Source organism: Bombina bombina, chromosome 2, assembly GCF_027579735.1.
Source record: "Bombina bombina isolate aBomBom1 chromosome 2, aBomBom1.pri, whole genome shotgun sequence".
NCBI lineage: Eukaryota > Metazoa > Chordata > Amphibia > Anura > Bombinatoridae > Bombina > Bombina bombina.
The window spans coordinates 37,957,060-37,973,302 of record NC_069500.1 but is presented as its reverse complement, the minus strand read 5'-3'; the positions used below and the strand labels follow the sequence as shown (position 1 = coordinate 37,973,302).

The window sequence follows — 16,243 nt, the reverse complement described above, 5'->3', positions numbered from 1 at the left end:
ATATACAATTGATGTGCGTATAAAATAGTAGATTATATTTGTTTCATGAAACTTATCGTTATTATATCAAAGGCAAGTTAGTTTTGTTTGCTGATACTGAATTTTCCTGGTTATCCTTTGGTTTCTTACTAACCCCTCTTTCTGTATCTCAACCACCACAGGACATCCCCCCGATTGCTACCACTGCATAGAATACTGGTGACAATATACATACATACATTTCAAACCTGTTTTATGTTTCCCTAATCTTATGTAGAGAAACTCCAGCCTTAACTTTGAGATATACCTCTCATATATGAAATTAGATTCCAACCAAACCATCTCTCCTACATGTATTGTATTATCCATGAGACATGACCATTTTTCTTACTTTCTTTAATATGTATTATCTTGATAAAGTTTTGAAAATGTCTAATACAAATAATATAAACAAAAAAACTGCACAGAGCCAACTGTTCTAATCAGCACCTTTTTTATTAATATGCGTAATAAATAAACAAACCAATAAATATATATATTTATATATGGCAGAATACACAAATAGAACAGGCGCAGACGTAATAGTCAAGGGTTATTTTCGGCAAGAGCAGATGTACATACGCCAGGAGATTTGCAGATTAACTCTCACTGCCTGAGGTTGGGGAATCCCAGATAGCAAAGTTAGGGCCAGTTGCCTTTTCTGGAATGGTCAAGAGGAAGTAGGAAATATAATAGGATAGGAAATTTGTGTCGTCGTAGCAGCTAAAAATAATATTGGTTTTAGTGCTATAGTTTGTAGTAATTACTGTTATCTTGTATGTATGTATATATATATATATATATATATATATATATATATATATATATATATATATATATATATATATCCCCTTTTGACCAAAGCATTTTTATGGTTACATGAAAGCAATACATACATTCTCAAATGTAAAATTATAGTGTTAATGAAACATTTTGTAAAATGTAAAGTGGAATAATTTGTTGATGCGAGTGGTTCACTCAAGGGAGATGGGTAGATTCAAGATCCACTAAAAGCAGTTGGTGAGGTTGAAAGGAAGTTCTTACCTAAGAAATTTGGACTCTAGGTAGAAATGTGTGAGGGCAGTCAGAGACTAAGTAAAATTGAGGTTGGACTGAGTGTAAGTTATTGCAAGCATCAGGGGATTCCAAAAAATCTCCAGATTTAAATGGTTGTTATGGGTTATTACGTTTTTAAGTGAAGATATCTGGGTGTGAACAATGAATACAATTGGTAAGATGAGAAAGTGATGAGTGCAGAACTCAAAAATTTCACTAGTCCTGGCCAAGAAAACCTGGAATAGACAATTAATAAATAAGGACTAGTAAGCTTTCCACTTGATACATTATTGTGATATTTGTTGCTACTTTGTGTGGGTGAATGTTACTGTGGGGGAAAGGTTTATGTACAGGGTACTAAATAGAAGACACTGAGGTCTGTAGGTGTTAAACTGATTGTTGGAAAACTGAGTGACTGGTAAGGTGAGATGCAAATGACAAAGTCTAAGATATAGTATAAGGAATCCAAATTTATGAAAGTACTTCAGTTCTATTGTGACATTCTCCAAAGAGCTTTGCTTAGAGCATGAAATAAATGTACCTTTTCTGCCCATATCATTACTTCAATACTGTGTCAAGGTTTAGTTGGAAGCTTCCTGTCACTCAGGTTAGTAATTGCTTTCACTAATTGTCTATGTGATACTTGTACCAACAGTCATTTTTCCATTTCTATTTAAATGGGTCATTTCATACAGACAGAAATAACCTGAAATCTATCTAATAGCATATATTGTTGCTATTACTGCATCTTCTCTAGTCCCACTCTCATCATGCCATTCCCTGCTCCTATCTCTTTCAAACATCAAAGCTTTGCACATTGCCTGGCAGTTTATATCTATGATTTACAGGCATCCACCTCCTACAGTCTTAAAAGCCTCTTGCACTCCTCAGTCACACTCAGGATGCCTTTAACACATATCAAGACCCCACAGTTGCCTCTCTCAGATCAGAGCCATACATTTGCATTCACACTTTTAAAAGGCATAAGCTTGCCACACACACATCAGAGCTACAGACTTGGCTCTCATACATCTACGTCCGTCTCTTGCACACATCATAGCTACAAGCTTGCCTCTCATTTATCTGAACCTGTCTCTTGCACACATCATCGCTACAAGCTTGCATCTTATATATCTAAGCATGTATTGTGTACACACCCTAGCTATAAGTTTGCCTCTCATGTATCTAAGCCTGTCTCTTGCACACATCATAGCTACAAGCTTGCCTCTCATGTATCTAAGCCTGTCTCTTGCACACATCATAGCTACAAGCTTGCCTGTCATGTATCTAAGCCTGTCTCTTGCACACATCATAGCTACAAGCTTGCCTCTCATACATCTATGTCCGTCTCTTGCACACATCATAGCTACAAGCTTGCCTCTCATTTATCTAAGCCTGTCTCTTGCACACATCATCGCTACAAGCTTGCATCTTATATATCTAAGCATGTATTGTGTACACACCCTAGCTATAAGTATGCCTTTTTATATATCTAAGACTTTCTCTTGCATGAATCAAAGCTTCAAGCTTGCCTCTCATATATTAAAGAATGTCTCAAGTTTGCTATTGCATGTAGCCAAGCACAACACTCACCTCTGCCACCTGGAGCCATGCATAAGTGGAACAGTTATCCTCACTCAGTTGAGGCCATACACAAACCTCACTGCCAGACTCCCCCACTTGGTGCCATGCACAAGCTCAACAGACAACCTCACTCACTTTGAGTCACACAAAATCATGAGAGCCAACCTCTCTACGAGGGGCAATATACAAACTCAATGCCAACCTCCCTTGCCTGACCTCCCTCAACTGGAGTTGTACACAAGCCCCATTGCCAATCTCCCTAACTAGGATCTATGCACAAGCCCAACAGTCTACCTCCCTCACTTGGAGCTGTACACAAGCCTTGTAGCCCACCTGCCTCAATTGGATTCTTACACAACCCTGACAGTCACCCTATCTTACTTGGTGCCATGCACAAGCTCCACAAGAAACCTCTCTTGCTAGGATCCATACACAAGCCCCAACAGCTAACATTCCTTGCATGGAGCCGTACACAACAGCCAACTCCCCCCTTACTTGACATCCCTCAACTGGAGCCCAACAGCCTACCCTCCTCACTTGAAGCCAAGCACAAGTCTAACAGCTACCCCCACCCCTTAGAGCATTATGTAAGCCTCACAGCCAACCTCCCTCATTTGAAGCTGTACACAAGCCTTTACAGCCAACCTCTCTCCATGGAGCTGTACACAAACCTGACAGCCAACCTATCTCATGTATAGCCATTCACAAGCTCCACTGCCAACTATCCTTACGTAGAGCCATGCACAAGCCCCACAGCCAAACTCCCTCACTTGGAACAGTACACAAGCCCCACAGCCAACTGCCCTCACTTGATGCCATTCACAAGCCCCTCTGACAATTTCCCTTAATTGCTGCTATACATAATCTCCATGGCCAACATCCCTTACTTGGAGCCATGCACAAGCCCCACAGCCAAACTTCTTCACTTGGAGCAGTATACAAGTCCCACAGCCAACCTCTCTCACGTAAAGCCATTCACTAGCTCATCTGCCAACTTCCCTTATGTAGAGCCATGCACAAGCCCCACAGCCAAACTCCCTCACTTGGAGCAGTACACAAGCCCCCCAGCTAACCTCCATGACTTTGAGCCGTGCACAAGCCTCATGGCTGGCCATGCACAAGCCTAACAGCAAATCTTCCTCACATGGAGCTTTATGCAAGCCCCACAGCCAACCTCCCTGACTCTGAGCCAAACACAAGACCAACAGCCATCCTTAAGGCTAACTCCCCTCAATTGAAGCCATGCACAAACAGCCAACTTCCATCACTTGGAACTGTAGGCACAATCCACAGTCAGCCTCCTTCACTTGGAGCCATGCACAAACCCAACAGCCATCCTCCCTCAACTGAACCCATACATAAGCCTTACAGCCATCTTCCCTTACATGGAGCTATGCACATACCCCACAACCAACTTATCTTACTTGGAGGTATACTCAAGCTCCATAGCTGACCTCCCTCTCTTAAAGCCTTACGCAAGCATTACACCTAACCTACTTCATCTGGAGCCAAACACAAGCCAGACAGTCAACAACCCTCACTTGGGGCCGTACACAAACCACACAGCCAAATTCCTCACTTGGAATCATACACAAGACCCAGAGTCAAACTCCATCAAAGGAAGCCATGCACAAGCCCTTATTTACAGCAATGCAAAAACCCCACATAACCATACATAAGCCCCACAGCCGATCTCTCTCACATAGTGCCATGCACTAGTACTGCAGCCAAATGTACTCACTTGAAGACATACACAAGATGTAAAACCAACTTCCCTTGCTTAGAATCAAGCAGAAGCCTTACAGCCCATCTCCCTCATTCAGAGTCATACACAAGCTCCGCTGCTGACCTCCCTTACATGGAGCCATACACAAGTACTCCATCCAAACTCCCTCACTTGGAGCCATGCACAAGTTCTAAAGCCAACCTTCCCCAACGTGAGCCATAAACAAGCCCCACAGCTTACCTCCCTCACTAAGCACAAGCTGACCAAATCATTTGAAGCCATGCAGCGCCTTCCTTTTATCATAACAATAGGTGCAACTATTTGAGTTCTAGTTAATCAAATATCAATGCCTCAATAGCAAACCACTACTGCCTCCACTCACATAACAGGATGAAGTCCTCCTGTTCTGTACACAAGAGACACATTAATGAGCAAGCCTTCACGGCACAGATACTGCACACTAAGCCACTTGCATGTTTGTGCTCCAACTACCACTCACAAAGCTGATAACTGCTGATAACCAACAACTTCTTTGTACATTTATACTCAACCTTCTCCCACACTAATAACAGGAATGAGCATTCCCCTGTAATTTTACTCCTGTATATCAGAATCAGATTTGTATCCAAGCTACAGTCTTCCACTTTTTCTATAGACGTTCAGTACAAGGAGCCTCACAAGCATCAAAGTCCAAAGCACACTCACACTGCCAACCACCCTTATAACACCAATAATAAGGCAGCCGAAATCCCACATAAAGTCACACTTACGCTCCTATTGACATGATCATACTGTAATCAGTTCATTTATCCGCAATAACCAAAGCCATGCATGATCTGTGACACAAAGTCTGACATGCACCTGACTCTGACCTTGCTACTGACATCCACCTCTCACAGCACTACATAGATGTCCTACAGCCCAAGTCCCTTCCCCAGAGGCATATGTAAGATGCAGTTGCCTCATGCCATTAACTCAGTAATGGGACTAACCACCAAAACATCAGCACCATATTTTTCTAATCTTTTTGATAAATTATTTTTCCAGTATGCCAGATGTTTCTTAAAATAAATGTGGCAGTAAGTTTAGAACCTTGGGATTAAACTCTACTTGACATTATAGATTTAAACCTTGATAGCTATTATACAAATTGCAAGTACTTACATGTAATTTTACATTTAAGGTACTCAGCAATATTTTATGGGCAGAAAAGCTGTGCATATAATTCTAGGGTGATAATGGTTAAATGCAAAAGGGTAATGAGCTTTCATTATAGACTTTTTCAGTTTTATGCACATTCTTTGTTCACAAATTGCAGCTTTCATTGTATTTTTGTACATAGGGGCCAATATGATGCAGACAGCAGGTGGGGCAGCATTCACTACATCCACTTCCATATCTACAATGGGAAAAGCTGCCCTTACTTTTCCCAGTAAACTGATTATCCTTTCATTTGTATACAATATGGATACGTCAAGGATACCAGCAGTACAGCGCTCTCTTTACTATACCCATGCAAAGCTCTTAGATAATATGTACAGCAGTTTAAAGCACCCAGCGCATAAACAAATTAGTCATCCCTGTGTACCTACAGGACTATGGCATTGCCAGCACTCCCTCTCCAGACCCATTCAAATGCTTATACCTATTTATGGAGCATATAGCTATTTATGACCCGTTCAGTTTGTCCTTGGAACTGAATAATGATCTTTTTAAATACACAAAAGGAACAATTGTGTCTATGTGAAATATATCACACATATATATATATATATATATATATATATATATAACATTTTTTGTACTGAGCGTTCTATTCTCCGAACCTAATTACTTGCAATGACGATGTAACCAAGTTCAGTCACAGTTAGTTTTTTTAAATAAACAGCTCACCAACAAGTATTGTCTGCACTATAGATTCCCCATTGCTTTTACATAAAATACTACTTGGTAACTTCACTAGGTATTGAAAGCATGACAGTGTTGCATGTGTTCTCATGTATTCTTGCATCATCTCACACTGTATCAACTTGTAAATTATGTAATGAATTACATTACATGACTGCAAGTTCTTTAAGCGGCTGATTTTAGTGGATTTTAGCTCAGTTTGTCCTAAAATGACTTTGGAAGGCCTATTAAGTGCTGCTCATTGTTTAAGGTGCTAGAGCGATAGGGAAAAAAGGGATAGGGAAGAGGAAGGTAAGGAGTGGGAAAATTAACAGTTTCTCCTACGATCTGCATGCACAGTTCACGTCAATATCACGGCTAGCACACGTGCACGTTGGTATGGGCGCAGGAAGAAAGAATACTGTATTAACACTATTTAACCCACATCTGTTGAGTTAGTAATGACTCCTGTTGCCTCTCAGAGGAAAAAAGAACCATTGATGGGTCAGCAGCTCCATTCTACTGAAGAACCAGAAAAAGACTTGGCGTGTTCCTCATGCCGCCATCACAATGAACCCAGTCTGCAACAGTTGTACTCTTGACTGTGTCAGTCCATGTTAAGAGTCTGCATGGTTATTATGAGGAACAAATTTAAGGGGCATTAGCCGACCTCCACTTCCAAGACCAAATCGCTGCTGGTCAGACTGGCTAAAGCTGAAGTTGTGCTGACCTGAATCACTGCGATGACAGTAGTCTGTAACTTGTCTGTAAGGAAACATTAAACAAAGATGGGTTAAATACAGAAAATAAAAAAATGAATACACGGGAGAAATTAAATAGTTCATGTGTTTAAAACTTGTACTTTGGTTTATAGAAGCCTACTTTCCTTGTTCATAGAACAGCGTTCGTATATGTCTATAGCTGATGGACACAAATCTAACCCCCCATGTACCGTATATCTCTACAAGGACCGGATGATATAAACCTCTCCGCTTGGGTGAGATGATCTAAAATTATCCTCCAGCACTTTGAGATCCCAAGTGAAATTCTAAAAATGCAGATTCTGCTTTACTTCTCCAAGGGGCGTTCCCTGCATTTCTGTATGTGAAGGAGAGGCAAGCCTAGTGCAATATAGCACTGCATGACATGAGAGTTCTGTTGCATTTACACTTTGTGCTTTATATATATTTTTGGGGGGGTTAGATTAGGGTTTTTTGGGCAATTGAAAAAGAGCTGAATGCCCTTTTAAGGGCAGTAAATAAAAGAGCTGAATGCCTTTTTAAGGGCAATGCCCATACAAATGCCCCTTTAGGGGGGTACTATTAGGGGGACTTAGTATTTTTTTAGAGGTAAAAGAGCTTTTAGAGGTAAAATGCCCTACAAAAGGCACTTTTAAGGGCTACTGGTAGTTTAGAATTAGATTAGGTGGTGTTTTTATTTTGGGGGGTATTTTTTATTTTTATAGGGGTATTAGTTTAGGTTTACATTTTTTATTTTGGATAGCTTTGTTTATTTTTTTCTGTAATTTTACTTTTTTTTATTTCTTGTAACTTAAGCTTGGGGGTTTGCATTTTTTAAACATAGACTTATCGCCTAGTATATATATAATCATGAAATAGATGTAGTTACAAAAGAAGATGTGTAAAGAATAACAATAAGCAACATAAAATACATGGATCTAATATAAAGATATAGAGATCCTTTGATTATATGAACACTTTAAAGGGACATGAAACCCAAAAGTTTTCTTTCACGATAGAGAATACAATTTTAAGCAACTTTCTAATTTACTTTATTTAATTTGCTTCCTTCTCTTGTTATTCTTTGCTGTAAAGTTTATCTAGGCAAGTTCAGGAGAAGCAAAAACCTAGGTTCTAGCTGCTGATTGGTGGCTGTATATCTACACCGATTGTCATTGGCTCACCCATTTGTTCAGTCAGCAACCAGTAGTGTATTGCTGCTCATTCAACAAGGCATACAAAGAGAATGAAGAAAATTGATAAAAGGAGTAAATTAAAAAGTTGCTTAATTAAAGAAAAAAATCTGTCTTTCATATCCCTTTAAGTGCACTTTACCAATTTGCTATCATTATTCTTGTCTTTCTTTAGTGTTTATTCAGTTCTATTCTTTATAAAAATAATAATCATATGCTCTATCTGAATCATGAAATAACAAGTTTGGGTTTCAAGTCCCTTTAAACAGCTCTAGTTTTTTCTGTAAAATACTGTGCTTTGTCCTACACTCCCTAGAAAGGCATAAAAGCAGCAAATTGCCTAGACCAGCTGTTTGATTTGCAGCATTTGGAGGTTACAGATTTTGCTTTTTGGCTTCTCATAAAAGCAAGAGGTGTTTGATGTCCTTTAAAGGGACATGAAACCCAAAATTTTTATTTCATGATTCAGACTTTGAAGGCTATGGGGCCTATGTATCAAGCCGTCTACTTAGCTGCATTCACCGGCCCAATACGCTCGCCTAAGCTCTCCTACCACAGCAAAAAGCTGTCAAGAAGCCGCACACCAAGTATGGAGCGATGAGCAGTGGACTGTTGTTAACTGACAGTCATCGATCTCGCTGCTCATCGGCTTCTTCGCAGCTTTTTTGATAGCCTGTCACTAAGCACCCACACTAAACTATACTGTTTTACCCCCTAAACTGCTGCTCCCGGAGCTCCCCGCACCTAAATAAAGTTATTACCCCCTAAACCGCCACTCCTGAACCCCGCCGCAACCATAATAAATGTATTAACCCCTAAACCGCCGCTCCTGGACCCTGCCGCCACCTACATTATACCTATTAACCCCTATCCTGCCCCCCACTACACTGCCACCACCTATATTCAACTTATTAACCCCTATCCTGCGGATCCCGGACCCTGCCGTAAATAAATAATTGTTTAACCCCTAAACCGCCGCACCCGGAGCCCACCGCCACCTATATTAAAGTTATTAACCCCTATCCTGCCCCCCACTACACCGCCGCCACCTACATTAAACTCATTAACCCCTAAACCGCCGCTCCCGGACCCCGCCGCAACTAAATTAAATGTTTAACCCCTAAACCGCCGCTCCTGGACCCCGCCGACACCTATATTAAACTTATTAACCCCTATCCTGACCCCCTATACCGCCGCCACCTATATAAAACTTATTAACCCCTAAACCTAAGTCTAACACTAACACCCCCCTAACTTTAATATTATTTTAATAAATCTTAATAAAACTTACTATTATTAACTAAATTATTCCTATTTAAAACTAAATATTTACCTGTAAAATAAACCCTAAGATAGCTACAATATAACTAATAATTATATTGTAGCTATTTTAGGATTTATATATATATTACAGGCAACTTTGTATTTATTTTAACTAGGTACAATAGCTATTAAATAGTTATCAACTATTTAATAGCTACCTAGTTAAAATACTTACAAAATTACCTGTAAAATAAATCCTAACCTAAGTTACAAATACACCACACTATCATTAAATTAATTAAATAAATTACCTACAATTACCTACAATTAAATAAAATAAACTAAACTATAGTACAAAAAACAAACAAACACTAAATTACAGAAAATAAAAAAGAATTACAAGAAGTTTAAACTAATTATACCTAATCTAAGCCCCCTAATAAAATAATAAAGCCCCCCAAAATAAAAAAAAATGCCCTACCCTATTCTAAATTACCAAGTAACCAGCTCTTTTACCAGCTTAAAAGGGCTTTCTGCGGGGCATTGACCCAAAGTAATCAGCTCTTTTACCTGTAAAAAAAAATACAACCCCCCCCAACATTAAAACCCACCACCCGCATACCCCTACTCTAACCCACCCAAACCCCCCTTAAATAAACCTAACACTAACTCCCTGAAGATCATCCTACCTTGAGCCGTCTTCACCCAGCCGGGCCGAAGAGGACATCCGGACCAGCAGAAGTCTTCATCCTATCCGGGCAGAAGAGGACATCCTGACCGGCAGACATCTTCATACAAGCGGCATCTTCTATCTTCATCCATCCGACGAGGAGCGGCTCCATCTTCAAGACCTCCGGCGCGGAGCATCCTTCCTGGCCGACGGACTAACGACGAATGACGGTTCCTTTAAATGACATCATCCAAGATGACGTCCCTCAAATTCCGATTGGCTGATAGGATTCTATCAGCCAATCGGAATTAAGGTAGGAAAAATCTGATTGGCTGATGCAATCAGCCAATCAGATTGAAGTTCAATCCGATTGGCTGATCCAATCGGAATTCGAGGGATGCCATCTTGGATTACATCATTTAAAGGAACCGTCATTCGTCGTTAGTCCGTCGGCCAGGAAGGATGCTCTGCGCCGGAGGGCTTGAAGATGGAGCCGCTCCTCGTCGGATGGATGAAGATAGAAGATGCCGCTTGGATGAAGATGTCTGCTGGTCCGGATGTCCTCTTCTGCCCGGATAGGATGAAGACTTCTGCCGGTCCGGATGTCCTCTTCTGCCCGGATAGGATGAAGACTTCTGCCGGTCTGGATGTCCTCTTCTGCCCCATCGGATGAAGACTTCGGCTCAAGGTAGGATGATCTTCAGGGGGTTAGTGTTAGGTTTATTTAAGGGGGGTTTGGGTGGGTTAGAGTAGGGGTATGTGGGTGGTGGGTTTTAATGTTGGGGGGTTGTATTTTTTTTTAAAGGTAAAAGAGCTGATTACTTTGGGGCAATGCCCCGCAAAAAGCCCTTTTAAGGGCTGGTAAAGGAGCTGGTTACTTGGTAATTTAGAATAGGGTAGGACATTTTTTTTATTTTGGGGGGCTTTATTATTTTATTATGGGGCTTAGATTAGGCGTAATTAGTTTAAACTTCTTGTAATTCTTTTTTATTTTCTGTAATTTAGTGTTTTTTTTTTTTTTGTACTATAGTTTAGTTTATTTAATTTAATCGTAGGTAATTGTAGGTAATTTATTTAATTAATTTAATGATAGTGTAGTGTTAGGTTTAATTGTAACTTAGGTTAGGATTTATTTTACAGGTAATTTTGTAATTATTTTAACTAGGTAGCTATTAAATAGTTATTAACTATTTAATCGCTATTGTACATAGTTAAAATAAATACAAAGTTGCCTGTAAAATAAAAATAAATCCGAAAATAGCTACAATAAAATTATTAATTATATTGTAGCTCTATTAGGTTTTATTTTATAGGTATTTATTTTTAAATAGGAATAATTTAGGTAATAATAGTAATTTTTATTTAAATTTATTAAAATAATATTTAAGTTAAGGGGGGTTAGTGTTAGACTTAGGTTTAGGGGTTAATAATTTTAATATAGGTGGCGGCGGTATAGGGGGGGCAGGATAGGGGTTAATAATTTTAATATAGGTGGCGGCGGGGTCCGGGAGCGGCGGCTTAGTGGTTAAAAATTTTTTTATAGTTGCGGCGGGGTCCGGGAGCGGCGGTTTAGGGGTTAACATGTTTATTATAGTTGCTGCGGGGTCCGGGAGCGGCAGTTTAGGGGTTAACATGTTTATTATAGTTGCGGCGGGGTCCGGGAGCGGCAGTTTAGGGGGTAATACATTTATTTTGTTGCGGCGGTGTAGGGGGGGCAGATTAGGGGTGTTTAGACTCGGGGTACATGTTAGGGTGTTAGGTGTAGACGTTTCCCATAGGAATCAATGGGATATCGGGCAGCAGCGAACATGAGCTTTCGCTATGGTCAGACTCCCATTGATTCCTATGGGATCTGCCGCCTCCAGGGCGGCGGATTGAAATCCAGGTACGCTGGCCCGGAATAGTGGCGAGCGTACCTGGTAGTAGTTTAATAACTAAAAAAAGTAGTCAGATTGTGCCAAACTTGCGTTCGGAACATCTGTAGTGACGTAAGCATCGATCTGTGTCGGACTGAGTCCTGCGGATCGAAGCTTACGTCACTAGATTCTACTTTTGCCGGGCAGAAGGGGTTGATAACTAAGGCGAATCAGCCTTGCCACAAATACGCTGCGGATTTCCAGCGTATTTGCGGTTGACGGCTTGATAACTAGAGGCCTATGTATCAAAGGTCTTGCGGACCTGATCCGACAGTGCGGATCAGGTCCGCAAGACCTCGCTGAATGCGGAGAACAATATGCTTTACAATGTTATACAAGAGCACTAGATGTCAGCACTATTTCCTGTCATGTAGTGCTCCAGACGTGCACACTACCTATCTAGATATCTCTTCAGGAAAGAATAAGAAAAGAACAAAGAAAATTTGATAATAAAAGTAAATAGGAAACTTTTAAAAAATTGTATTCTCTATCTGAATCCTGCAAGAAAAATGTTGTGTTTTTATATCCCTTTAATTGTATCCCTTACAGCTAGAGAGATGAGTAAATCATTGATGCTGAGACAGACGGTAAATAGATCGTGAATCTCACAGACGCAATGCGCCATAGTATATTCCTTAGCTACAGAGGCAGCTCATCCCATATGACAGACACAATCGCACATCGATTTAACAAGGCTATGGACACTGCACAGCGATATCTCTGGCTACAGATGAAACAGGCCTGAAGCTGCACATTTTCACTGCTAGATGCGGCCCAATCTGTTAAGGGCTAAATGCTTTTTTTTATTTTTTAAGCATTTTCATTTGGAGAGAAAATCAGGATTAATAAAGCTGCATGAAAATCAAACAAAAACTATACATGGAATTTAACCAACCTTCACGGATGTATAATATACACAGGCTAAATAAAACTAAACATGTCAGCTAATAAATTCTGTATTGATTATAACTTTCGGCTAGATTACGAATTTTGCGTTATGAGCGACTCGGTGCTAACTTGCAAGTTATTTCCACCGCTCCCCTCCCTATAGCGCTGCTATTACAGGTTTGCAAAAACCCGGCGTTAGCAAGCAATATTGCAGCGTTGAGCAAAATTGAGCTCCATACCGCACTCAAATAATCTCAGCGCTGCTTTGAGCTGGTTTTACGTGCTTGTGCGCGATTTCCCCATATACATCAATGGGGAGAGCCGGCTAAAAAAAAAACTAACACCTGCAATAAAGGAGCGTAAAGCTCCGTAACGCAGCCCCATTGATTCCTATGGGGAAACTAAATTTATGTTTACACCTAACACCCTAACATGAACCCTGAGTCTAAACACCTCTAATTTACACAAAATAAAAAAGAAATTATCAAATATTTAAACTAATTACATCTAATCTAATAGACCTATCAAAATAAAAAAGCCCCCCCAAAATAAAAAAAAAAACCCTAGCCTAAACTAAACTGCCAATGGCCCTTAAAAGGGCCTTTTGCGGGCCATTGTCCCAAAGAACTTCAATCCTATTGGCTGATTGGAACAGCCAATAGAATGCGACCTCAATCCTATTCCAATCAGCCAATAGGATTGAAGTTCAATCCTATTGGCTGATTGCATCAGCCAAAAGGATTTTTTCTACCTTAATTCCGATTGGCCAAAATTTATTAACCCCTATTCCGCCGCTCCCTGACAATGTCGCCACTATACTAAAGTTATTAACCCCTATTCCCCCGCACCCCAACATTGCCACCACTAAATAAAGCTATTAACCCCTAAACCTCTGGTCCCCCACATCACTGCCTCTAAATAAACCTATTAACCCCTAAACCGCCAGCCCCACACATCGCAACAACCTAAATTAAACTATATTAATCCTAAGCCTAACCGTAACCTTAACCCTAACGCCCCCTAACTTTAACATAATTAAAATAGAGCTAAATTAAATTTACAATTATTAACTAAATAATACCTATTTAAAACTAAATACATACTTACCTGTGAAATAAAACCTAAGCTAGCTACAATATAACTAATAGTTATATTGTATCTAGCTTAGGTTTTATTTTTATTTCACAGGTAAATTTGTATTTATTTTTATTAGGTAGACTAGTTAGTAAATAGTTATTAACTATTTATTAACTACCTAGTTAAAATAAATATAAACTTACCTGTGAAATAAAACCTTAGCTGCCTTACACTAAAACCTAACATTACAAAAAATAAAAAACACTATTACACCATTACAAAAAATAACATACAAAATTATCCAAAACAATAAAAATTATTTATTCATATATTTATTATAGTGTGGGCGATGCTGGGGTGCAGGGGAATAGGGGTTAATAACTTTAGTATAGTGGCAGCAATATCGGGAGTGGCAGATTAGGGGTTAATACATTTATTTAGGTGGCGGTGATATTGGGAGCGGCAGGTTAGGGGTTAATAACATTATCTAGGTGTAGGCTATGTCGGGGTGGCGGATTAGGGGTGTTTAGACGTGGGATTTACGTTAGGGTGTTCGGTTTAAACGTTACTTTTTATTCCCCCATAGACATCAATGGGGCGGCGTTATGGAGCTTTTCATTCCGCGATCGCAGTGGTTAGTTTTTTTTCTGACCCACTCTCCCCATTGATGTCTATGGGGAAATCGTACACGAGCAAGTCGAAGCAGCGCTTGTATTTTGTGCGGTATGGAGCTCAATGCAACCATATCGCATGCACAAGCCGGCCGTTTCAAAACTTGTAATGGCAGCGCTATAGAGGGTGAAATAACGCAACTTTATTTGTATTCGTTAAATACCCTATAGCGTGCATAACTTGTAATCTACCTGTTGGTTAAATGCGATGGAGATTACGCGCAAGTAGGGTGTTTTTTCCACTTTTCGCACTCTATGTCTAAGTCTATGGAGGAATACATTAATGCGGTTGCAATACTGTAAGTTTGGCTTTTTGAACGCGTCAGGTTAGCGTGCTAGTGAGAACTTTGAACTTGTAAAACACACGGTATCCGACGAGCATGAAACACTTACTGCTCCACTCATAATCTGTCTCTGTGTGTTCATTAACATGGGAGATAAGGGGCCGATTATCTAAAGGTCTGTGGGCTGGTGAGATTCTATAGAAATGCTCGCCAGCCCTTCTATTCCCCTGGTGGAAACAAGGTGTCTCGCTAAGGGGCGTATACTGCATTTTCATATGGGAAGGAGATGTATACTTTACAAAACAACAATTAAAATTATAATTTAAAAATCATACGGCTAGATTACGAGTTTTGCGTTAGGCTTAAAAAGCAGCGTTAGTCGGTCCTAACGCTGCTTTTTAACGCCCGCTGGTATTACAAGTCTTGCAGGTACAGGTGTACCGCTCACTTTTTTGGCAATACCGCAAATCCACTTATGTAAATTGTGTATCCTCTTTTTTCAATGGGACTTGCATAGCGCCGGTATTACGAGTCTGCCAAAAAGTGAGCGGTACAGCCTCTCCTGTCAAGACTGGTACCGCATTTTAAAATCAGTAGTTAAGAGTTTTACACTACAACGCCGTAGCATAAAACTCTTAACTAAAGTACTAAAAAGTACACTAAAACCCATAAACTACCTATTAACCCCTAAACTGAGGCCCTCCCACATCGCAAACACTAAAAGAAAAATGTTAACCCCTAATCTGCCGAACCGGACATCGCCACCACTATAATAAATATATTAACCCCTAAACCTCCACACTCCCGCCTCACAAACGTTAAATATTATTAACCCCTAATCTGCCATCCCTAACATCGCCGCCACCTACCTACATTTATTAACCCCTAATCTGCCGCCCCCAACGTCTCCGCCACTATATTAAAATTATTAACCCCTAAATCTAGGTCTAACCATAACACCCCCTAACTTAAATATAATTAAAAGAAATCTAACTAAAAATTCCTATCATTAACTAAATTATTCCTATTTAAAACTAAATACTTACCTGTAAAATAAACCCTAAGCTAGCTACAATATAACTAATAGTTACATTGTATCTATCTTAGGGTTTATTTTTATTTTACAGGCAAGTTTGTATTTATTTTAACTAGGTAGAATAGTTATTAACTATTTAATAACTACCTAGCTAAAATAAATACAAAAGTACCTGTAAAATAAAACCTAACTTAAGTTACAATTACACCTAACACTACACTATAATTAAATAAA

General features: G+C 39.7%; 1 protein-coding gene across 4 annotated transcripts in view; it reads right to left on the bottom strand.

The window, feature by feature from the left end:
• Nucleotides 1-455: 455 nt before the first annotated feature.
• Nucleotides 456-16,243, bottom strand: part of RUSC2 (RUN and SH3 domain containing 2) — a 175,456-nt gene continuing 159,668 nt past the window's right edge. For all 4 annotated transcript variants that reach the window (XM_053701023.1, XM_053701024.1, XM_053701020.1 and 1 more), the window contains one exon: nucleotides 456-7,036. In XM_053701023.1, the coding sequence (XP_053556998.1) occupies nucleotides 6,889-7,036 (148 nt within the window). In that variant the 3' untranslated portion in view covers nucleotides 456-6,888. The remainder of the gene's footprint in view (nucleotides 7,037-16,243) is intronic.